At 31.7% G+C, this 25244-nt stretch overlaps 1 protein-coding gene across 5 annotated transcripts in view; it reads right to left on the bottom strand.

Annotated features, from left to right (window-relative positions):
- LOC118195463 (uncharacterized) overlaps nucleotides 1-25244 on the bottom strand; it is a 189133-nt gene that overhangs the window by 4307 nt on the left and 159582 nt on the right. For 4 of the 5 annotated variants that reach the window (XM_085807143.1, XM_085807144.1, XM_085807145.1 and 1 more), the window contains 8 exons: nucleotides 25034-25210; nucleotides 21964-22069; nucleotides 18769-18927; nucleotides 13475-13569; nucleotides 9617-9692; nucleotides 9383-9498; nucleotides 3816-4218; nucleotides 1163-1327 (listed from right to left, as the gene is read on the bottom strand). In XM_085807143.1, coding sequence (XP_085663269.1) covers nucleotides 1164-1327; nucleotides 3816-4218; nucleotides 9383-9498; nucleotides 9617-9692; nucleotides 13475-13569; nucleotides 18769-18927; nucleotides 21964-22069; nucleotides 25034-25210 — 1296 coding nt within the window. In that variant the 3' untranslated portion in view covers nucleotide 1163. The remainder of the gene's footprint in view (nucleotides 1-1162; nucleotides 1328-3815; nucleotides 4219-9382; nucleotides 9499-9616; nucleotides 9693-13474; nucleotides 13570-18768; nucleotides 18928-21963; nucleotides 22070-25033; nucleotides 25211-25244) is intronic. The other variant, XM_085807147.1, reaches the window with a different exon arrangement.

Below are 25244 nucleotides of genomic sequence, written 5' to 3'. Positions count from 1 at the left end.
GCCAAGAATAAAAATATTTATTACTTTTAATGATTACGGACTTCCCGATGAAAAAATGCACATGCAAATTTCTGATACAAAGTAGCTGAAAACCTACTTTGGTGTATTTGATGCTTCAAATGATCGCTGCAGAACTTTTATTAACATGCATTATATTTTAATCTTTACAGATTTATTCCACATTCAATTTTAATGTTTTATTGGTCTCATAACCTTGCATTCTCATAACCTTGCATTACAAAGTTCAAGAAGTTGGTTGTTAGAACTGGCATCCTGTATTTATTGGGCATGAAATTTTTATAATTGAGCTTAGTGTTGATCTATCTGTAATTTTTTTGAGATAATCAATATTTATTAATTCAGTATGTATTTCAAAATACTGCATAAATAAAATACATTGCACGGCCCATGGAGCCAACAGTCTCTTAAATTGGCCTTCATGTTTTCAGAAGCTCGATGTAACTGATTTTTACTCTCAGTTACAAAACAGCTTATTCAAGGATATTTTAAATCCCATTTGTACAATATTGCATTCATCAAAATACTTTTTATTCCATATTAAAATATAAACATTTAATAATTACTTCCCAGTTACTGAAAACTACTTTTGAGTTTGAATTCCAGCACATAAATAACATCACAGAAAATATTCTAAAGAATAATATTATGACCTAAATGTGAATAATGAAAGCTTAAAGAAGAATACAAAATATTCAATCTGCAGCATTTTTTGAGGTTTTACTCATGTATCTATCATTTCCGAGAAAAATTTAAATAAATATTTCAGTCTAGTTGGAAAGACATGACAAAAGAAAAAATGTTAATAAATAAATTAACATCGGCTTATAGCACAATTAAGCAAGATAATTTATTTTAATCTTAATTTTTTTTCATCTTAATTATAATGATATAATTCCTTTATTTATATTCAATTTTATATATTTAAGTTTTTTAGTCTTCTTTATAAATAAAACAATTAGATTAAAAAATGTGAAAGAATTTAGAATAACCAAGGCCAATCATAATTTTTTTTACAAATACAATTAATAAACAGTTGATCATCATGTCAGAAAACTTAAGGGCATATGTACTTTAACTTAAGTGATTTAAAATGGTCAATTAATTATTTTAGTTACAACCTAATAGCAGTAAATAAGCATACCTTAATCAACAGTAAAACAATTAGGACAGTAAAGTTGATTATTTTTGACTTGCACATCTGTACCACAGGATCCATTACCTAACTGTGTATGACATATACAACAACGGAAGCATTCAATGTGGAAATACAGTCTTAAGGCTTCGATACCCATTGCTGAGCCTTCACCTGTAAAGAATTTATGAGAAATTAACTGAAAATTATTTTTAAAGAATGCCAAAACCATCTAATAATTATACGAATATTGATATAACCATTATTGAAATGAAACACGTTTACAAAGCACATATTAGAACAGCTAAATGCGAGCAAAACCTGAAACGAGATTACTTTTTGCTGATATTTAATTCTTTGTATTCTGCCTAGTTAATAGTTATCAATGAAATATTTCGAATGAAAGGAACAGTTATATATAACAGAAATCAAAAGAGAAAATATTCAGCATATTTAATTTCAACACAGTTAAGAAAATAAAATTCAAGTTTGATTTTAAAAGTAATTTTAGTTGATTAGTTTTAGATACCAATAACAAAAAGTTTAAGCTTTGGTACAAATAAATCGGCAGTCTTTAAAAAGAAATAAAATTTAGTATAAAGTCTCCGTATGTCTTGAAATCTCACACTGAGAAACCCTTCTCCTTAAGTAACGTTTTTAATAATTGATAGGGCTGCTACATTTTGAAAGAAAAATGACCTAACATTAACTGCCAGACTTGATAATAGTTTAAGAAAAATGCCTTTAGAAACTAAATGCCTCTTACAGTGAATTGCCCAGGTGGGAGGAAGAGAGGAGGTTTCGGTCATCATTAATATTTTAGGAGTAGTCAAAGATTAAACTACGTTTAAATATGTTTTTATTAATTAAACATGCTTTTATAAAAATATTTAATTTTCAGGTCACAAACATGATTATTTAAGAAAATGTGCAAAATTTAAATTCAAGCCTTTAAAATATATATGAGTGCTGACCTGGACACAAATTTAGAAATGCAGTTGGTTTGCATCACAACTTTGATTCAGTTTTTGATTTAAATTTCAATCTTAATTTTACCTATCACACACGTAGAAACAGTAGACATTATATTCAAATTTAGACAATAAAAACACATTCTGAGCTCATCTTTCAATAATTTTTTTCAGAAAACTTAATCACACTTTAAATACCTTGTTATAATTTACACAAGACTTTTATTGTAAAATTGATCATATTTTTTACTATTGGTGGGACGCTTAAATTTCAACAGATCGGTAATGTTTTTTAGAGACGTACGCAAATAATTTCAGAAACCTGCACGGAACCTAAACTTGATCTTGTGAAGCACAAATGTTGCTTGCCATTAACTAAAGCATTTTTTCTAAAAATCAGGTGGCTCTAACTGGCCACAAACATAGCTGTAACATTTACAATTTTGTAACTAGTTAATAATAACCAATTTAAAACATGTAAAAACAGAAGTAAGTCTGTAAAGTATTTTCTCCTTCCTTACCATAAGCCTTCATGATGCAATTTGAAAGTACATCCTTCTAGTACTCAGAAGGTCCGGGTTTAAAATTTTGGCGAAGGCAATGAGGATTTCTCACCTTGCATGACTCTGAAAAAGTCTAAAAGACTCTGACACTTTAACTAAAAAGTGGTAGTTAGCAGTTCTGTATCATACTTTAGAATTCTGAGTACATAAATAAAGCTTTGGTCGCTATAACTGAACAAGCATTATTTTGTAACAGTGCTTGTGTTCACTATGACTTTGAAGCTAGTCAGTGCAGGGGCTGACCCTGTGCATCTCTTCGTGATGGTCGCCCGCCGGCCCCGGCACTGACGACCTAATCTGTGAGGGAAGTTTTCCCTCTGCAGCGATCGGGAGGGGTGGCGCCCTACCAGATCGGTCCTGGAGTTGCAGCTCATTAAACCTTGTAAGGGAGACCCAAGTCTTCCAGGGCAGGGGCTGTTTCTCTGGTGTTAATGTTAATGGTGTTAATGTCAAACACATCAAATATATGTATAGCTGCTTCATTTATATACCATAGTATAACGTGCTAGAATCATCCAAGACCAATTATTAATAGGTTACCTAGATCCAGAACTCTTAAGACAATTCTAGAAATAGTTTCGAAAATTTCTGAAAAAGCGCAGCATACCGATTACTAGAAACGTACAGTAGACCTAATTAGATAGTATATTGAAAATACTTAAAGCCTGATACATTCACCTGCTCCCCATACTGATGATCCCAGACCATACTGATGATCTAAATACCACTGAAACTGAATCAGTCGCATTCACACCCACTTTTTGTTTTAAATGATGCTTATATTGGAAAGAAATAAAATTATCTTTCGAAGTTTTGGGTTAACGTTTAACGATTTTTCAGATTAAGATTCAAAAGGCGAAAAAAGCATAAAATTTCGAGTGTTCAGATCTCGAATCGTTTTTACAATTCACAAGATTCGAATGTCTCATCTGTAATTTTTATTACTTCTTAAAATAATGATTTTATTAAACACATGGTACACTAGCGTAACTATTAAAAAGAAAATTAATTTTAAGATAATTTTTATAAAGCATGATTTTCCTCCTTATCATAAAATTTCGATTCTGCTCTGCTTAAGATCAAAGAAAATCGTACGGATCTGTTTACATATACATAAATTTCACTTACAAAGACCTTTCCCACAACACGAACAGTTGTGCACTTCTGACTCCAAAATATTTGTATCACAGTTCATATCTCTGTGACTATCGAGACTGCGGGTGCGCAATACATCCTGCTTCTCTGATTGTGAGTATGGTCCATATAAATCACCACCATTTGATGTTTTATTCCAGACTGCTGACCTAGGTCGCTGTTGCTGAAATTCATACTCTCTATCATCCCATGTACGAACTGTAACGTCAGGATGATGATTTGTGCTTGGAGGTGGCATGGAGTACCTTCGTTCAGTATGGATGTTAGCATATTGTAAACTTTGTTTCAGTTCTCCATCTTGTGCAAGCCAATAATTCTGATTGTAGTTACTTTGTCGAAAAACAGGTTCAATGGACTTCCTACTGACTGGAGCAACCTTAAAAAAGTGTACAAACAAACACTATGCCCATTACTTCAGAAAACATTTTAAAAATTATTACAAACTGCATCACAAATAATATATACACATATAATTTAACAACCATAATACTAGCTACTAAAAATAATTATATATAAGAATTTCACAGAGTAATTTTCCCATTCAGTTCATATATAATACATTCATATAATAATCTTCTCAAATGATTTTTTAAAAATTTGTATTAAGGACTAATTTTTTTTTTTTTTTTTTTTTTTTTTTTTTGCAAATTAATGAGCAATTCTGAGCTTTTAAACATAAATTTTCATACTTTTAGCTAGAATATTTTGTACACGTCTGCTTCAAATTATGCATTTAAGCATAATTTAGAACAGTAAGAATGGAAACAAACACTTTTTTAAAGTTTTATTTGAACATGATTTATGTACCTTTATATAACGCCTTCTTTATCAAATATATTACTTTGTTCTTTGGTTGGCCATATACCTTTATAAAGTTCTTTGATATCAAATACATTATTTTGTTCTTTGGTTGGCCACATACGTTTATATAAAGTTCTTTGATATCAAACACATTATTTTGTTCTTTGGCTGACAAAAAAAAAAAAAAACTTGGTAGAGGAGATATGAAAATAAGCTAAACAGATTGTTATTTGCTAATAAATATGTCGTTATTAATTAGATCAGGAATTCCCAAATGATTTTAGCACAACATTTTGTGGGGTTCCACTCTTTTATCTAACAGCTAAATGTGTAGGAACCTCGTGAAAAAATAAGCGAATAATCGCTTGAGTTCGGGAACAGAAACGTAAAACTCAAGAAGGGTTATTTACCCTATATTATTCAAAATAAGAACTGAACAGTCGGCTCCTTTCTCTGAGCGTACAGCAAAGCCTACACTTGGAATAAGAAAGTAATAAGAATAACTCCACTCCAAAGTAATAAGAAATAAAACTTAATTAATGCTTAACGAAAAAGATATAGCCGAGGCTATCAAGATTCTAAGTAGTTGGCCCCTAAATATGAAATAAGCTGGCAAAGCTATCAAGGGCCTGAAATAATGCCGAGCATAGTAATAGCTTAGAGAGAGACGTAGCCAAAAGACGAGAACGCTCGCTAGTCAGAAACTTTGAAGCTCTCGAAAGAAGTCAGTGGAACTTCGACTTAAGTACCACTCATTTGCATTAAATGCCCTCTAAAAACACATTCTGGTAGGAAATTGTAAGCTGAAATTAGGAAGGACAAGAAAGTAGATTTAACTGAAGAACCTTGTTAGAAACTTAGGATAAACCTTACAATTTCTTTAATAAGTGTTTATGAATTCATACAAATTACCCATCTTGATATTCAAATCAAAATAATAAATATAAAATGTATACTAATAAAGCTTCAATTTATTATTTTAAACTAGATGCAATTGCTTTTACTGACACAGTTAAACTAAATTTAATGCAACATTAATAGCAAATGGACATTAGCAGAACGGTTTGGAGGATTAAATTTTCAGGGACAGTAACGGTAAAGCACTTAAAGCCAGTAAGAAGACTTGCAGTCACTTGCGCATAATTTGAAATCAAGGACATTTTCGTGCAAAGAAATATTCATTGATGAACAAGTAATCTTAATATCTTAATATGCATAATTTAGTAGCACTTGCACACAGAACCACATCGATAAACTTCTGAAACTCGGAACAGTTGTAAGGCTTTAGGCTATTTTAAATGTCTGCTCCTAGAACCGTAAAAATAGGTAGATGTCTAAAATAGGTCCTAGCTTACATTTTATGTGCAGTCACCACGTACTCAAATGAAAGTTTAAATAAACCTATTCATTAATGTGTTGCCCTGATGTATATGCAAACTCATGCAATAAAAGAAACTCAGCATCAGCTAATTACAGGAAACGGTAATTCTAGTCAAACTAAAATACAAAATGTAAATTAACACAGGCCTAAATAAGCTTTGACTAGGGTCCTAAATATTCAAAGCCAAATGCAGTTTGCCAAAGTTAAAGCTGACCAATTAACATAGATAAACAGAATGGAATAATAGAGAGAGTGGCATAAACAGAATATCAGGTTAGCTTTCCCTCATACTCAAGAACTCTACACTTATATAAACTAACTAATTTGCCTTCTTGGGGGATTTGATAAAAACAGAAGTTATAGTAAAGCCAAAGTAATAAAATTAACTGGGTTAATTTACATAAAATTTTATATAATGACTGATTATTAATCTATTTTAGCAAAATTTTTAGTTATTAGAATGCATCAATATAGATTTTATAATATGCATGCACTAGAGTGTATTTGTATGAAGAAGGCTATGTACCGTTAATCTGTCTTGCAAGTACTTATAATTTTTAGACTCTGGACAGGCAGAAAATGCTGGCATGTTGAGAAATAATCAATGGATTTTTCTTTTCATTGTTGAAACACAAATTTATTTTATTTACTTATGAAGTCCCAAGTCAATTAGTCTCTTTGTCCAAAGCACAGACTGTATATTCTTAGCCACATTTCAGTTTTGAGATTAATACAAGAGCATTTAATTTCTTTCATATTTTGTTCGTTGTCTCGTCTTTAATTAAAATACTCTCAATCTTCTCATCCACCTGAATGAATTTTCGTTTTTCAATTCTTTCCAGAAACTTTCAAATCTACATGATTGACTCGGCAGTCATTATATTTTTAACCTTCTCTGAGTGTTGATATATAAGCTAAGAGAAGCTGTGAGAACATCAGATGAGATCTTTACATAGGCTTGTTGAGTTTGTGATTCCATCCTTCTACAGTACTGTTTAAACTTGCTTCTCCCTTTAACTATTCCACGTTTTCTTTACTCAACCATTGACTGAGAATATTGTAATGTCAAAGAATTGTCTTAATTTATGTTCTTCTGGGCAATAATTTCTATATTTAGCCAGTCAGCCTTCATTGATAAATAGTTGAGGAAGATGTGCACATTTTGACACTTGATTAAATTTCTTCATTTTCCAATGCAGATTTAAAGTACAAATGTCTTAGTCATATCCCAAAAGTGCTTGTGTTAAATGATAGTTAACATCCTTTTATTTGGATTAATTTGATTTTTGAGTTGGAAAATAAACATCTCTTATATGGCACTGATTGCTCCTGCTACATCATAATGTATTTCAGATTCCAACCAAGTTTTCCCTTTAAAGCTTAAAAGATTTTGTAAAAAAAAAAAAAAAACTTCATTTTGCTAGATATTAGAGCACATACTACAGCCTCCATATGTTCATCCATTGGGCTACTCAAATCTATATGCAAGAAATACAACTGAGAAAGCTCCTTGAAGCTACATTTGAGTGTTCCATTCATGAAATAATTTGTGGTATATTTCAAAATCAGACAGACTTCCCTTATCAGTCCCACAGCAGTCATTTATTGTACTGATCTGCACCTAGGCAGTCTCGGCACTGGGAGATAAAAACAGGAGCCTAGAGGTTCCAGAACCCCAAGGGAAGAACGTCTTATATGGTTGAACTAAGGATTAGTGGTAAGTCTCCAAACTAGAAGTACTGTAGCAGTGGTTGGTCTGTTGTCTACCGAATTCCATGTAATAAGGTGGCCTAGAGCGAAGCAGACTGCACAATACTGGCAGAGGCATTAATGATGACCAGTCAAATCTTCAGGTTCATACGTCCACAAACCTTGGTGGTCGGCTAGGAAAGATGACCTCGGTCAATAAGTTCAGCCATGGGTTTGAAAAATTTTTAGTCTACCACCTGTAAGTGTAGGATGAGCAGCAGTATAGAGAATTACATTTACTCTCATTGGTGGCAAGATCTGCCTGACAGACCTACCTCTTGCCTAATATGCAGCTCTTATGTTGGGGTAGACCTGGTTGTACATCAATCTGAGTTGTTTGTGGTACTAGAGTGGTTAGTATGACGAGCTCCCTTTTCAGTACTAAAGATGAGAGGTCCGTCTATATCTTTGCTATTGTGCAAAAGGACGCTAGTAAAACCAATAGAAACTGATGCACTATGGCTTACCAGTGTCATCCGGTTCCAGCGTGATATCTTGAATGATTTTCACTGATGCACTCTGGCTTACCAGTGTCATTTGGTTCCAGCGTGATATTTTGAATGATTTATCTGTATTCAATGAAGAGATGACTTGAAATTCTGAGATGATGGTATGTGAACTACAAAACTATAACTCCTGTAAACAGTCTATTGCTATCATTATTAAAATTATTAGTAACATGCCAACTTCTTCTCTAACATGTTTAGAAGCTCTGGACAACTTAAATTTAACTTTTGTTTTGACTAAATCATATTTGTTCAGCAACTTTGCAAAACGCTTTTTGCATTGCCATCCAGCCTTTGTATTTATCAGTAGCCACTTCAGAATTTGCATTAACAGGAAACTGTCATTATGGATAATGGTTGTGGATTGCACATGGTTATTGAAAACAGTTTTCTGAAACCAACTAAAACACTGCATGAATTTGGGAATTTCCTATCATATGCAATACAAGTGGTTATTTTATAGAACTAAAATTCACTCTTATGAAAGTTATGCATTCTTTTATAAAATAATGCTCAAAAAACTTTTTAGATATGCACAATAAAGAACTGAAATTCTTACTGCATTCTCATAACAGTATTGCTAATGATATTAATAAAAATAACGACATGAACTAAGGGAGAAAAGACGTATTCAAGAATTGTTCACATTCAAGAATTATTATATTGTAGAAATTAAATGCAAATTTGGAAAATAATTCTGTAATGCATATAACTCCAAAAGTTAATATTATTCTGAAGTTTAATACAAATGAATCACTGAAATGCACTAACAGAAATTTTCTGAACAGGCGGAATTCGGTATTATAACTCCCTTTTTACTTTGAAAGCTAAAATGAAAAACATGTAAGTCTCAGTAGAGTAATTGAACATAAGCTCATACAGGGAAGAAGAAAAAAAAGCAAAAGTAGTTTCACTGCCAACAGCAATAGTTCGTCTTAGATCCAATCAAACTCCTTCCTCATGTTTGAGAAATATGCATATTCTTAAACAAATGAAACATACCTCCAGGTAGCATATTTATAATTTTTGCCATACATGTAATTTAGATTTTGTAAACGGATCTGAACTGTTAATGAATGTACCATACATTTAGAATTGTGTACCTTTTCTGTGATCCATTTGTTACTATCCATAATTTTTGCCTTTGGAGCAGCTCCCAAGTCTTGAATATTCTGCTTAGCTTTATGTTGAGGACTTTCAGTTAATTTGGAACTTTCATCTGCAATATGAAAGTAAAATATTTAAGAGCTACTAATACATTAGCAATGGATATTTAGAACATTATTTGAACATATTTTAAGTAAGGAAAATATAAAATAAAGGAAGTGAAGTAGTACCAGGAACTGAAGCTGTAAAGACACTTGATGAAGGATATTGCATTTCATAGGAGGCATCAAAAAAGGACTGATCTTCCTAAAAATAAAAGTGATAAACATTTATCAATAAACTTACAATGAAATATAATTTATATGAATTTGTCTAAAATATGTCATTCATAAATAACATTATAATATGTATTCTGACCAGAGATAGCTAAACTGGAATAAAATCAAACGAAATGAATCTGAAACAGTTTTACAGATTTATGGTGCATCATTTTTTAATCACCTGCCAAATGTAGAATAGAGTTTGACACTTGAAACTGGTCCAATCAATTAATTATCTCTATTGTTACACCAAAAACATAATTCTAATTTACTTGCTTTTTTCTCACCAGCTCAGAAGCATATTTAATTTTTTTATACAACACAACATATTGCTATGGTTGCACACTTTCTCTTAATTTTTATATGAAGGTATTTTATGTATATATGCTCATGTGCAAAATTAAGAGAATTTGCAAATTATGTCTACTTTTATGACTAATATTGAACCCAAAATACTAATTATAATGCCAAAGAATTATGAAAATATTCAGAGTCAAAATCACAAACATACATGTGCATGCCTGCAGAGCTGTGACTGTGCAGAGGATTTAAGAGCACAAGGGTGTTTTAGTAATTTGTGTGCTTGTACTCGTTCACAGTATTTGGTGTGTTTCTCATAAGAATTGGATAACTTTTATAAGGCATCAAGTAAAAGGAGTAGCCACAAATGTATTGATGATGGAATGAGATGAAGAATTGTCGTTGGACAAGAGGGAGGCCAGTCACAAGCACAGGTGGCTACAGAGCTCAATGTAATGCTCAATGTTGTCTGTAGTTTGAGGAAATGATTTCAGAACACTGTATAAATACCGCAATGAGCTGGACAAGGTCCATCAGGATTCACAATAACAAATGTGGATCATTTATTGGCACTTTATATGCAATGAAACAAGATTGCTAAAGTTTGACAGCTCTCACGTGAGCTGAATGCTGATACTGGAACCAGAGTTTCATGGTCTACAGTTGCCCAAAAGCTTCATGAGATAAGGCTGTATGCCAGAAGATCTGCTGTTTGTGTCCCGCTCACTGCAGCACACAAGAAAGTGCATTTAGTATGGTGCAGACAGCATACGCCTTGAACCAAACCGTGGTTTTTATAGATGAGTCGAGATTCAGCCTAGATACTGACTCACAATGTACGTGTGTCTGGACAGAGCCTGGAACATGATACCATCCCTCACTCATCAGGAAAGCCAAAACCATTACACCTCCTAATGATCCTTTTTCCTTGGACGGCACACACTATTGGATGTGTTTTGACAAAGGTTCAACAATTGCTATGTGGTATAGAGAGGAGATCTTAGAGCCATATGTTTGACTTTTCAGGGGCACAGTTGGTCCTGGGCTTCTCTGAATGGATGATGATGGTCATCCACATACAGTTCAGCTAGTCAACGATTACCTGGAAAGTGAAGATAATGGCTGCATGGATTGGTTAGCTAGATCTATTGTTCCCTATCCGTAACCCTATCCGGAATGTCTCAAGTAATTTATCAATTTTACTGCATAAATTGCTTTTCACACAAAATTGAATTAGCGAAAATGCTTAATCAGAATGAGTTCTTTAGTGCTCTGCATTGGTTCTTGATCCCTTTAATTCACGGAAATATTTGGCCTAACTTAAATTGCCATTTTGGCATCACCTTATTACTTGAATAAAGGACGAAACACCTTCGTATTTATCTCTTAATTATTGTTAATTGAACGGGAGTTGGTTTGTTCCCCTTGAAAAGTCAACTAATTTCCGATCAATGGCAATGATTACTTGCTTTTAATTTAATTTCTTTTTACAATTGAAATTTTTTTATTCATAATTTAATTCAAGTCCCTGTTAAACATTTTTAACAATTTACATACAAGTTACTTTAAAACAATTTTTGGAACTAAACTTACTAATTATGGATTTACTCTTTTTAGATAATTCTACTAAAATTAATCTTAGGAGATAATATAATCAATATTTCTTTAGTAAATAAATTATATATATATATATACACACACACACACACACACACCATATATATGTGTGTATGTATATATTACTCAAATGCTTACAAATGAAAAAGAAACTGCTGTTCAGACAGTAGCTATTTCATAACCTATCTTAGTGTCACTGAGAAGCAGGTAAATATTTTAAATATTACTCTTGCACTTACAAACAGTACATTATTAATTACATTTGAAAGGCACTTTAAATGTACTACATGGTTAGCAATACTTCATTGACTTCCAGTGAGAATTTTTTTTAACCTATACAGAGCCTAATTTAATGTGTAAGCCAATCACAGCCATAAAACAGTTTGTAGGTCTTAACTAGAATAAGTACATTTTTCTGAAAAAAGCAGCAGCAGTGAACTGATTCTGGATATTTGCTTGTTCCTGATTTACAGCCACAATTTTGAAAATCTTAAATGTCCACCAAAAATTGAATTCAAGAGGTTCTGAAATATCCTGGAAAATGTATGCAGACATAAAACCATTGATTACTTGATATCACACACACCTCAGCAATATTATATAAAGAACAAAATGTATAGGATGAAGTATATGATTTGTATCATTTTCAATGTATAACAGTTTGAGATGCAATCACATATTCTACATAGTTAGGAAGATAAATCCAATAGATTTTCTAAAAAAAAGACGTAAAGACCTAAGCAAGTGTATATTTTCCAGAAGTAAATTTCAGAAAGGAACTCCCGTCTAGATATTCAGACACAGAAAGCTAATATCATCCACATTCAAGAAAGTGAAGTTTCAATTCAAAAGTACATAAAAAAATAGACACAAAGAAAATATTTTTGCATTTTTATTCTATTATTTTTATTAATTCTAGTCTTATTATTCCATTATTTTGTTCAACATGTTAAAATATGACAATAATAATAATAAGATAACTATTAAATAAAGTTCCAAAAATTCTACTACAATTTAAGAACAATTCAAATGATTAGCAGTTTTAGTACAAGCCATGAAAATGGCTTTTTTGGTAGTTTAACTTTTTTTCCCCCATTTCTTTATGCACTAGAAATATTTAATCATTCGAACCAATTAACAATGATTCAAAGATTTCGATATTATTGAAGGAATTGAATTATTCAAGAAATAAAAGTTAGATGCCCTATATTAATTCACTTTTAAGTTTTAATCAAATTATGGTTTAAAACCAGAAATTTTCCCTAGAAATTATGCAACTCTGTACTACAAATCTTGTAATCAGTTTTCATTAAGGAATAATTTCACTACATTCATTACTAGAGTTCCATAATTTAACAGCTTCACAGAAATAAAGCTAGAGAGCAGAGCTAATAACAATGAAAATCAGAAAAGTTATTCCTTTAACAAATTAGCATTTCTTCCATAACACAGGTGCAGAAATGTGCTAGTCACAGCTTTAAAAATTATCATAGAGTGAAAAGGATGTATATTGTAAACTTTCAGAGTAGAAATGTATAATAAAATTTTAAGCAGTTTCTTTTCATTTAAAAACCTGTTTAGTGGCCTACTCTTGCACAATACTGCTGATGCCATTATCTCCAGAATAAACTAAACTTGTGAAACTGCCATACTGTCAGTGCAGCACACATCTTTGATATACTGTCTATTAGGTATCCTGGTATTTCCTGAGATGACATTAACATTTGGTATTTTTTCCCCTTGAGAACTAAATAATGCATTCACAAGGCGGAAGCATATAAGAAGCCTTAAATAACAGATTATAATGATAAAAACTTATAAATTATCTTCTGAAAATAAAACTGCACTTACATAATTTTCTTTCCAATGATCATTTTCAGCATCAGTAGTAGCAATTTCTGAATTATCTTCTCTCTCTTCTATGAAATATTCAGAATTATAATCACCTGCAATATTGAAATCACATTTGTGGAAAAAAATGAAACAAAATAAACAAATGTATCTTAATTAGGATACCCTCCATCACCAAATATAAAGCAGATTTTAAACAAAGATATTATAAGCTTAATCAAACTAAGTACAAAGGGATAAGATATATGTTTCAATCAAGTCAAATTAGATTAGTGCAGCGAAAAAGACTCTGAAAAAGAATTTAAAGAACAAAAGGCATAAACTCAGAAAACTAATACGTATTTAATAATAATTTTGCAATTCTTATGCAGATAATTATATCAAATATGACAAAACATAAAAATTAGTGAAAAAGAGAGTACCATCAGAAAATGCCTCCCCAGGCCACTTTCTATTGGTGCGATTGATTCATAAAATATTGAACTGAAATGAATAAAAGCATTGGCTTTAATTTCCCTCCTCAAATAGCCGCCCTCCTTTTTTTTTTTTTTTTTTTGAGAAAATTTTTCCTTATATAATAGCTGTAAAAGTGGGAATGGAAGCATAAATAAAGATAGAAAAGTATTTGTATTTAATGCAGATAAGATGCGAAATTAATATTATAGAATCAGAGGTCCTGAAGCCTAATGCTTATATAATATCAGAAATGATTTTTAAAAAATTATGTGCATGCAGGTTCAGATCTGAAACTTTATTGATTTCAAAACATCTAGACTAAAAGACATACTTTAAAAATTAAATTTAAACTCATAGTTACCAAATTAAAGAAAACTAAATGTTTCTTTTCAATTAATCTGCAAGAATTTGTTCTTTAAACACATTTTACTAAGTTCATGGTCAGAAACAGTGTTAAAACCAGAAAAGCAGCAAGTAGTGCATGCTCGTTAAATGCAACAGAAACTTTGTAGTAAAGGAAAACTTCTAACAGAGAGGTATATGTTTGTTCCCTGAAGTACAAACAGTTGCATGGCAAGAGCAATAGATAATTATTCAAATAACACGTTTTCAATGAATACTGAAAATTATTGCATAATAAATATGTGTTTTGTTTAAATTCTGTATTTACGATTGGATACGAGCTGTCGCAATGCAGAAGGATTATATAAGCAAGCATGAAATCGAAAGACGCAGCTCTAAAAAATAGTTATAAATAATTTAGAATAGAAAGGGGGATACACAAATTAAAATGAGAATTATGGATTATTGCTAATTTATAATTTTCAGGTACCGATTTTTTTTTATCTTACATATACCTCTCCTTCAATGAGAAAAAGCTTTAGCGATGAAAAAAAAGAAGAGAAAAAGCATGAGAGAGAAAGCAAAGCAGGAAAAATATAATTTGGTCAAAAAATCATAAAATCCAAATTTTGAATATAACAACTTCAGACCAATGAATGCAAAGTTTTGAGACCCACTGAAATTTTCAGTCAAACTATAAAGTTTATCAAGTTAATTTTTCTCTGAAAATATTGCAACTCCTAATTTTTTCAAATTCGTGCATGAATACCCTTAATGTAATTTTCACAGTCCCAGTTGTAGTAATGAAGGAATGTTATGGTAAAATAATATTATAATAAAAACATTATAGTAAGAAAATGTTGTGGTATTACCCAATATCAATTAACAATGCAAATTACCATGTGTGCCCAATCAACACGTGCTATTAAAATAAAATAAATACACTGCACTATATAGATGCAAAAACCTGATTTTAAAAGTATGGTGAACATAAATCTCTTCCAATCTATTACTTGCAAATAATAACAACAAGTGTATTTTCTTGCTTGTATAGTACCAGTAAGACGTATCACGAATTTCGCATGTGTATCACGAAATTCGCATTACTTTCTTTCTTTTTTCATCTACTTAATTATCATGATTATGTGAAACATTTCCAAAGAGACAAAACAGATTCCACCATCATTTTTACAGGCCTTGGGAGTTCTATTCATAACAAAATTATACACGGTTATGAGACACATGCCTGTCTCTAAAGATACTGTTAAATAAGGCTTTGACAAAACACTGAACTTGGAAAATATCACTGCTGCTAATCTGTTCTTGAATTTAAGCAGATTAATTTGTATGTATGAAGAAGCTGCACTAAATTACGTCTATATTTTAAATGACAGTACATGGCTCGCACACACAATAGCAGGACGAATTCTTATAACCAAAAAGCATCGTTCTTTGATATAATAAAGAAGATACTTGCTTCAGATGAAGTTAATCTAACCATTTTCTATTGTTTTGAGCACACAGTTCTCTTAATTATACCAGTCATATTTAGCAAGTTGAAGATTTTCATTATACTATCGCTGGAGACATAGCACAAAAAAGCGTAGCAGGGAAAGTGAGGCCAAAGCCTCCTTCCCCTTGCCACACACCATACAAAAATAAAAAAAAAAAAATTAATAAATAAAAAAAGGAGGGAAAAACCGGTTTAGTGAGAATTTACGCAATCTCTTTGGGTGAATTCTATGGAGATTAATTAATCACAGTTCAACTGTGAATACTTGCTTTCACACTGGTCTTGAAAGCCTTTTGTAAAAACTATTGTAGTCAATATTGAAACAAAATTTTCCTTTACATAATCATGGAATTCTATTTAAATTAATTATTTACTCATTATAAATAATCTACATTTTCTTATTGTAAAGCAACGTAAAATGCACTTTAGAAATTAACAAACATAGAAAAGTAACAAAATGCAGTATAATACCAAAATAAACTTTGATAGAAAATATGGTCAGGTCCTCTATGAGCAAACCAATGTAACTACTTTCTGATGTCTGTGGAGTATTTAAATACAATGGCAGATTAAAAATCTTCATTCCTTATAAAAGGTAACTGACTTCTAGCATTGTATGAATACACCAAGTTATTAACTATGATGTATGACGATATAGTTCTTCAGTGTTACATAATGGAAAAAAAAAAAAACATAAACATACAAAAATTAAAAAAAAGAAAAAGGAGGAATATGTGAGATAAAAATAAGAAAGAAAACAATTAATTTCACTTTAGCAATAGTTCCCATTTTAATTTGGTTACATATTTGGTCATTAAACTATGAATCTAATCTGCATCACCTGAAAAATTAATCTGCATTATATCATCTTAACAATGCTGCCATGCAGTTAGCCCTTTTCCAGTCACTTCTCAGAATTTAAACAAAGAAACCAACTCTAAAAATACTCTTTGCTGACTTTCACACTCAAATACATGCAGCCTATTTCTCTGCTTCATCCATTGTCTAGAGATGTGACCCATTATATAAAAGTGTTGAGGGTGCTTATTACTTCCAAAATGATGAGTGAACATGTTTATGCTAATCAAGAATGCCCAGAAATGAATTAATGTGTTGTTTTGGTCATGTCTGTCTCTGCTATGGCATCTTATGTAATATTTTCTGAACTAGAAAAGTGAATTAAAAATTCTTCTTTTAATAAATTCGTCTTCAATGTCATCTCATTCACGCATATAAAATATAAAAGCCTCACCTTTTAAAAAATCCAGAAAACCAGTTAACTTTTCTTTATCAGAAATACCTGTTGCACATCATCATTTTTCAGAAAACATAATGTACTTATGAGTGGGAAGATCTTTTGTGGGATCAAATACCATTATTGAAACTGTAATGTAAGGGCTGAAGTCTTAAGAAAACTGTTTAAGGATTATCACAAGCTTATTTAAGCTGTTATGACTTTTCTAAAAGAAAAACTATAGGTAAATTTATCTTTGTCAATGCACACAATTTCAATTTTCGTGGGACATTTCTAAGGTTTTTGACCTTGCAATATTAGAATTTTGTCAAAGAATCATAAATTTCTTAATATAAGCATATAAAAACAACAATGTGAGAGAATAGGAGGGATAAAGTTTTTCCTTTTCCTTTATGAAATACATTATTTCATTAATGGGGTGGTGCTGGCGTTTGGATAATACACATAGGGAGAAGTAAAGATGACACAACAACGTGTAACTTGTTTTGCTTTGAATTTCTGACTGTAAATAAAATCTATGGTGAAATGCAAAGCTGGGCATTTAAAGTAATTAACAATGATTTTATGTTCGAGTTAAAAAATAATAATTCCTTTATACATAATTTAAATTTAAGACAAGCGCGGGAAGCACCACATATTCTAAGATGCTGCCCCCTGGTCTCAACAGATTCAGCTCTAAATAAAATGGTGGCTATTGTTTGCAAAAAGTATTTTCACTTTGCAGATATGTTATAGACGAAAAGCTGATGAGGTTCGAAAATGTCATCCAAATAGCAGCATTTTGGCCCCTAACTCTCTAGCAGTTTCCTTCTCAATATTTGTTAGAGCTCAAGCTTACTTAGAAAGTATACAGATCTACCTGCTTATCTGAGACAAAGTCTGTTCAAACTTATGCTATTAACATCTTCATAAATTCTTCCTCTAAGATTAAATTGAATGTTAAATATAATTCACATTCTCTCTAGATGAATTTACAAAAATCACAAAATTAAGACACAGCTCATCAGAGTAAAGAACCTGTGCTTGTTAATATTGGGTTTTATTGTTAAATGATGGCTCAATACACAGTTCATCACACTGAGTATTTTATGAGGCTTTAAACCACAGCATATTTAGGTACAGAGATCTGCATTAAGTCTTTTTTAAATGATATACCATAAAATTCTTTTCCCTGTAACTATTGCAAGTTCAAGAGCGAGCTGCTTAACACTATGTTTGCTTTGAGGCAATAGTCAACATTTTTTAAAACATGGCTTGGCAATGACCTTGCCTGATAAGGGATGAATATCATTATAACCTGACTTAGGGCTATTTCTTAACCTTGATTTCAGGGCTACATTTTGGGGCATATTTATTGTTCCAGATACTTTATTCCGGAACTAATCTCTTTTATTTCATCAGTTACTCTGTATGATTGATAATCAACAGATTAAAGCTTTTGAGATATGAATAGGCTCTTAATAAAATACAGACAAAGTGAATCCAGTGGGTGAAAACTGACTGCTGTGTCCTTTCTTCATGGGTCTAATTTTCAGATCCAACATTTGCAGACATATACAGAAACAATTTTTCCTTCTGCGTGTTTTGTATTTGCATATTTATTAGAGACTTACAGTTCCTTTCTCATATTGTTAATTACTATAGTTTTATAAATTAATCTTCAACTTTGAGCAACAATGTACAATAATTATTAACAGTAGTTTTCAAAATGGCGACAAATATACTTACTGAGGCTGAAGTCTTCAGGTATTTGACTAACACATTCATTAGAATAGAAAACAGAATCTTCAGTTTCAGCTAAAGAAAGCCTTTTCTCTAACCATTGACTCTGTTCTCTTTCTTGTTTTAATATTTCTTCCAACCCAGGAGGAGGAGGAGGTATATTATCTGGAAATGCATGTTGAATTAGAAAAATTCCCAATGACAATCACACAATAGCTTTTTTTAATTCAAAATGTTGCACATGTACAAAAATACATAAAGTTAAACTGATCTGCTTTTCTCAGATAAAGCATGAGTAATATTCCAAAAGAATCTGCTTTTCAAACTTATTAATTTGAAGCATCTTTTACCTGCACTGAAATTTTGCTCATTGAATTAATAGAAAAGCATAATACTGCATAGATTACAATTAATAGGTACTAATGTGTATCTGGCCTAACACCAGATGGTTACCCTGCAGACATAGGCAGCAAATAGGAGGCATGCAGGCTGCTTCTGCACCCCAAAAATTTTGGGTGATTAAAATGAAGAAATGATAATTGAAATAGAAGAGGGAAAAAATGACTTTGACATTTCAATTTCTCTTTATTTTCCATTTCGATTTTGAAAGATGGTTGTATATTTGAATAAGAAATGTCAAAAGCATTCAGCCACCCTGCCAACCTTTTCAATAGCATAACGACTGAATATGATGTAGTCGCTAGAATACCACAACGGCCTAGCAAGGATTCCACCGGCACCCTTCCTTCAGTCACAATAGTTATTCTTCCTGGCTTATTACACTTTTCTTGAACAGTTCAGAAATGCCCACCTGTATGATGATTGCATCATAAGGAGAAATTTTCTTTCATTATTAGAAGTGACATCACAGTGTGCGATGTCACCAAGCTACTAGTATGGAAGGGTGCAAATTGGCTCTTGACCCTTATTGGCTGGAAACGATTTCATTTCCTCATTACTAAGAAAACCTGCTGCCCAATATAATTTTGCTGCAATGATCCATTTATGCTAAAAAGTGTTTATTTTCCCCTTCTACTTCATCAAACATGAACTCTAAAACAGCATCGTTTGACAATTGCAGATTTTTTTACGAAAGCTTCTAATATATTTGAAAATGTTAATGAGCATATGAACTCTTTGGAGGAAATCCACAAGGAGTTCACTCAACAGAGGGCTGATGATAAATGATTTTAAATTGTACCATCACAAGATTATCAAGTAAGTTCTATAATTTTGCCTGTAATTCATGAAAGAGACCCTGCTAATGGTCCTCAAAGTGCCAAAGGAAATGTAACTTTAGGTCCTTATCAATCTGAACTTTTTGTTTTCCCACTCGATAAAAGAAATCGTAAGTTTAGAAAAGAGTGGTACAATGCATACAGATGGTTAGAACATAGTCCTTCAGCAAATAAAGTGTTTTGTTTTTGGTGCAGAGCATTTTCAGATCCTAATAAAGGGTATACTGAATCTGCATTTACAATCAATGGGTGTAGTAACTGGTCGAAGGCAGTTCAAAAATTTAAATCTCATGAGTCTTGCGATTCTCATAAAAACACAGAAAGTTATTTGGTAAATTTTACTGAAAGTTTATCATCAGGTTCCATCTGTGCTAAGTTTAATAAGCAGTATTCAAAAGAAGTTGATGAAAACAATACATATTTGAAAAAAGTCTGTAAATGTTTTTGTGCATGTCAAGGAATTTCTTTGAAAGGACCAAAAATAAGTTCTAATAATAGAGACAATTTTTGGAATTAATGGATTTGAGAGCTAAAGACTGCCCATTAATTGAAAAAAGATTTTAAATAAAGAGAAATTCTATTCTTATGTACATAAAGATCATCAAAATAATATTCTTAATTTATGCATATCACAAATCTGTAACTATAATTCAAAATAAAATAAAATAAAAGGCTCATGCTATGTTTCTGTAATGGTAGATGAAACTCAAGATATTCCCAATCATGAGCAAATAGCTGTAGTTTTCTGATACATAGATAACAACCTGAAATTCAATGAACCTTTTGCTGGATTATACATGACTAAAAAAACTAATGGAGAATCCTTGTATAATTTATTGAAAGAAGTAATTTCTTCATTTGGGCTAAATCTTTCAGATTTACGAGCCCAATGATATGATGGTGTGCCCAATATGGAGGGGACCATACAGTGGTGTAATCACACGAATACTGCAGGATAATCCAATGGCAATTTACGTTCATTGTTATGCTCATATCCTAAATCTGTGTTTAGTTAGTAATGTTTATCCAGATAATTGCATTTGAGCGGCTTAATGCACTGCACACATTCATAGAAGTGCAATCAAAAAGGCATGCCATTTTTGAAAAAATAAGCTTGACCACAAATACATTTTATGTTGGCTCATCAACTTTAAGATCACTCAGTGATACTAGATGGAGTGGCAAAGTGGAGCTATAAAGGCAGTGTTTGTTAAATTTGAAGTTGTGATTTTAACACTTAAAGACACATCTAAAAGTGATGCTCTTAACGGTGGGAAAGCCAGTACCATTTTAATATGTATGACATCATTCGAATTTTTATTCACTCTATCTGTTTTACACAAAGTTCTTGAACAATGCAGTGATCTTTCGAAGCACCTTTAGTCACCTGATCACAGTTGTGATGTTGTAAAAATTTTATATAAAGCTACTATCGAAACTCTTGATTCTTTCTGCAATGATGTGTTTTTAAATAAAGTGTGGAGTTTCTCTTCAAGTGAAGATCAGACACAACTTTCATTAAAAAAAAATTTGTTCAATGTAAAAACTAAGTTTGTAAACATGCTGTTATAGAATGTTCTGTTCGCTAAGCAAGGAAAGTCAGAATACATGGAGTGAAAAATTATTCTTCTTCGTTAAATTTTGTTGAAAAAGCAACAAAATTTAATTCCTCATTAAACAATTTATAAGTGCAGAAATTTCATCAAAGTGGAACCCAGACATAAAGCATTTTAGATGTAATCTTAATCAACCATATCTTCCCCAATCTAATTTGTAACAGCTGTCAACGATGTTTAGATCGCTTACATCTAAACATCATTTATTTAACTTTGAAAGTTCTTGTCATAACTAAACAGAAGAGTACATAGTTATTTTAAATGAATTATTGACCTGTAATTTGTCTTCACAACAGCAATAGACAACTTTTTAAACTACTTGTAAGAAAAAATAATCGATTACCTACCCACATCTACTCCTTCTGGAGAATCAAGACCAAGAAAATCTGACCTTCTGCGCCAAAGTTCTTTTTTTATTCTTTTAGTAGAATTAGTACGAGCTACAGATACAGCCTAAAACATAAAATAAATTTCAGTATATCTCTATGAAATTTTTAAAAATTTGTGAAAAATGTCATTTGTTATTTTGAAGAATAGTAAAAATAAAAGAAAGAAAAGTTCTTAAATTTTAAAGCAGTATTTCAAAAATAAATTAAATTTTGAATTTAATACACTTTAGTTCTGAAATGTTCTTAATAAAAATTATTAATGTTTTTAATAAAAATAATAATTTAATCTTAATTTAAATTCTTAATAAGAACTAAATTTAGAAAAATGAATGAAAATTAATGAAATATGTTTATGGTGCAACAGGTATATTAAAAATAATTTTGAAAACATGGTCTTTCTAAGAACTTTCTCTTTTGGGACTTCTAGAATTTAAAAACTGTTTTTCTTGGGCTTCCTATCACAGCTGTTCTTCACGACTTTCTGTACTGTAAAATGCTAGCGTATAATATAAGTGCTAACATTAGCTATAATAAAATTAGCAGAGCCCAGATAATTAGATAAGCAGTATGAATTGTGAATTTATCAAATTAAATATTTCATTTCATATTAGACCTAAAACATCCTACATGCAATGAAAAAAAAAATGCTTCAGTTTTTATATAACTTAGATTTAAAGCTTTCTTATGTAAAGATACAGATGGGATAAGTATTAAATAAAAGCTTTGTAGTACATTTAATATGAACAAAGTTGACAAAAGAAGTAAAGAATAACATACTAAGAGTCACTGAGTTTGTTAGTATTCAATTTAGCTACTTCTTCATTCACAGCAAAAAAAGTACAAAGTTATGATGGGGGGGGGGAATAGAAGCCTTTTTTAGGAAAAAAGTGTGCAAGATAAGTAACCATGATTTGCAGATAAATGACAAAATACCTACAAGCAACTCAAAGTTACTATCATTCAGAAGTACAGTGTCACTAAACAGAATGGGTAAGTGGCTTTAAATTCCTTGTTTCAAAACTATTAGGTCTTTCCCTTTAATAATTAAGAATTTAATTTATAATAATTACAAATATTATGTGTAAAACATACTTCTGTAGTTTTTAATTTATCTGTTATAATGCTTAAAATTTCACTTATTCTTGGACGCTTTGGAATTATGCTTAAAAGAAGAATATGTTTTAGTATTCCATTCTTCTATTTTTAGAATGTGAGAAGAATTTCTTCTTATGCAGCTTAATTTTTGTATTAATGGCTTCAGTTTATATCATTTTGATTAAAAGTATCTAAAACAGCATTAGTTCACTAAGCTACTTCAAACTAAGCTATCTAAAACAGCATTAGTTCACTAGCCTACATAAAATTTCCTATATAAATGGAAATTTCTCAAACATTATGATATATTATTCATACTCATGATACTCATAATATTATTATTTTCTCAAACATTTGTTAATGAACTTGTGCTCCTCATGGAGGGGACATATATTCATTATCACTTTGCATAGTTCAAGTTTTGTTTAAAGTCTCATCCAGTTGGTAGTGCATGCGTGGAATGAGAACCGGTCGCTTGTTTCATGTATATAAAGGACCTCAATGTTGCATTAAAATCTGTTTATCAACCTCTGGCTGCAGTGAACGTTTAGTTAGTGGTTAATATGCCCCATCAGCAGCGGAAGATGCCATACCAACAACTAACGAAGCTAGAACAAGGCCGCATTATCCGTATGCTAGAGGGTGGACTTTCGCATCGAGCAATAGCAGCATGCACGCAGCATAATGCCACAACAGTGATGTGAGTATGGAAGAAATGAACAGAGGAGAACCAAACTAGGTGAAATCCTGGTAGTGGGGAACACAATAGCATGGGAAAATAGATATCTCATCCGTATTGTTGTGAGTGATCATACAGTGTGCTTTCATGTGTTAGTTGGAGCATGGTGACAGGTGTTGTGTTGTCTAGCTCCACATTTTTGTCGTTGTCTGCTGCAGTATGAACTGTGTGCAAGGGTTCCTCTATGCAGGATTTTTCTGTCGCTGCATCACAAACACCTCACACTTCAGTGTGTACGGCAACACAGTGCATATTGTACCCTGTAGCCGCAAGTTGTTTGCTCTTATGAATTTCGCTATAATTTGAAATACAATCACGTAAGAGTATGCGCCAGACATTACAGGGGGAATACTATCCAGCATCATACCGCACAAGTGCCTAGCATCATGGTGTGGGGAGCTAGGGTATAATTGTTGATCCTATCTAGTACAGATTGTGGGCAACCTCAACAGTGATTGCTACATAAGGGAAGTTGTGGGGCTAAAGGTCCTCCCCATTCTTTGACACATTCAGGGTGCTGTATTTCAGGAAGATAATGCCCGTCGCATGTTTCTCAAACTGCACAAGCCTTCTTTAGGGCACAACAGGTTTCACTTTTTCCATGGCCTGCTTATTTCCCAGATATGTCACCCATTGATCATGTCTCAGATTTGCATTGGTTGGCTACTCATTCATACAGCTGGCGGGTCACACACTAAGACTGAACTTTGGTGCCAACTCAAAGTCCCAGGATTAGATTCAATGAATTTACATTTTCAGAACCTATATGAGTCAATGCCACAGTGTGGACAGGCTCTCTTCACTTAGCGTAAAGGACAAACAAAGTAATGATTTCCGAAGTTTGTTTTGTGTTTTTGTCTTGTAAATTTGATCGTTTATTTGCACTACTATCAGTAATATGTGAAGTGAATTTAATTCATTTTTGACTATTCCTTCATGGTGTTGCATTTTTCACAAACATTAGTGTAAAAAAAGAATTATGCTTTTATTTTCTTATCTCAAATAGTTTGGAATGTTTTTTATTTTGTAGGGTGGCCATTATAGCTATTTATTTGTACAATTTTTAAAATTTTTATTCCGTTTTGCCCAGAATGAGAGAATTGTAAAAATGAATTGTATCAAATTCCACAATTTTTAGTATATGTACTTTCATGCATATACAAATACACATATATGTGTATGTATATGTTTTACCTTCTTTTCAGAAATATCCATTTCTGGTGGTGGAGGTGGAGGTGGGGGTTCACTTGGAGGCTCTAATTTTCGAGGAGTAAGATCCTCTAATAATTCAACTTCATCCGTGAAATAAAGCCACTGTTTACTGATATCTTGTTCAAGTTGTGCTTGTAAGCCTTCTTCATTTTCCTGCAGCTATTTTATTAGAAATACATAAATAAATAAATAA

The sequence above is a fragment of the Stegodyphus dumicola genome, chromosome X1, assembly GCF_044657685.1.
Source record: "Stegodyphus dumicola isolate Sdum_Otavi_A_Nest chromosome X1, ASM4465768v1".
Classification (NCBI taxonomy): domain Eukaryota; kingdom Metazoa; phylum Arthropoda; class Arachnida; order Araneae; family Eresidae; genus Stegodyphus; species Stegodyphus dumicola.
Note: the sequence above shows the minus strand (reverse complement) of the source record. Positions and strands in the feature narration are given on the sequence as shown.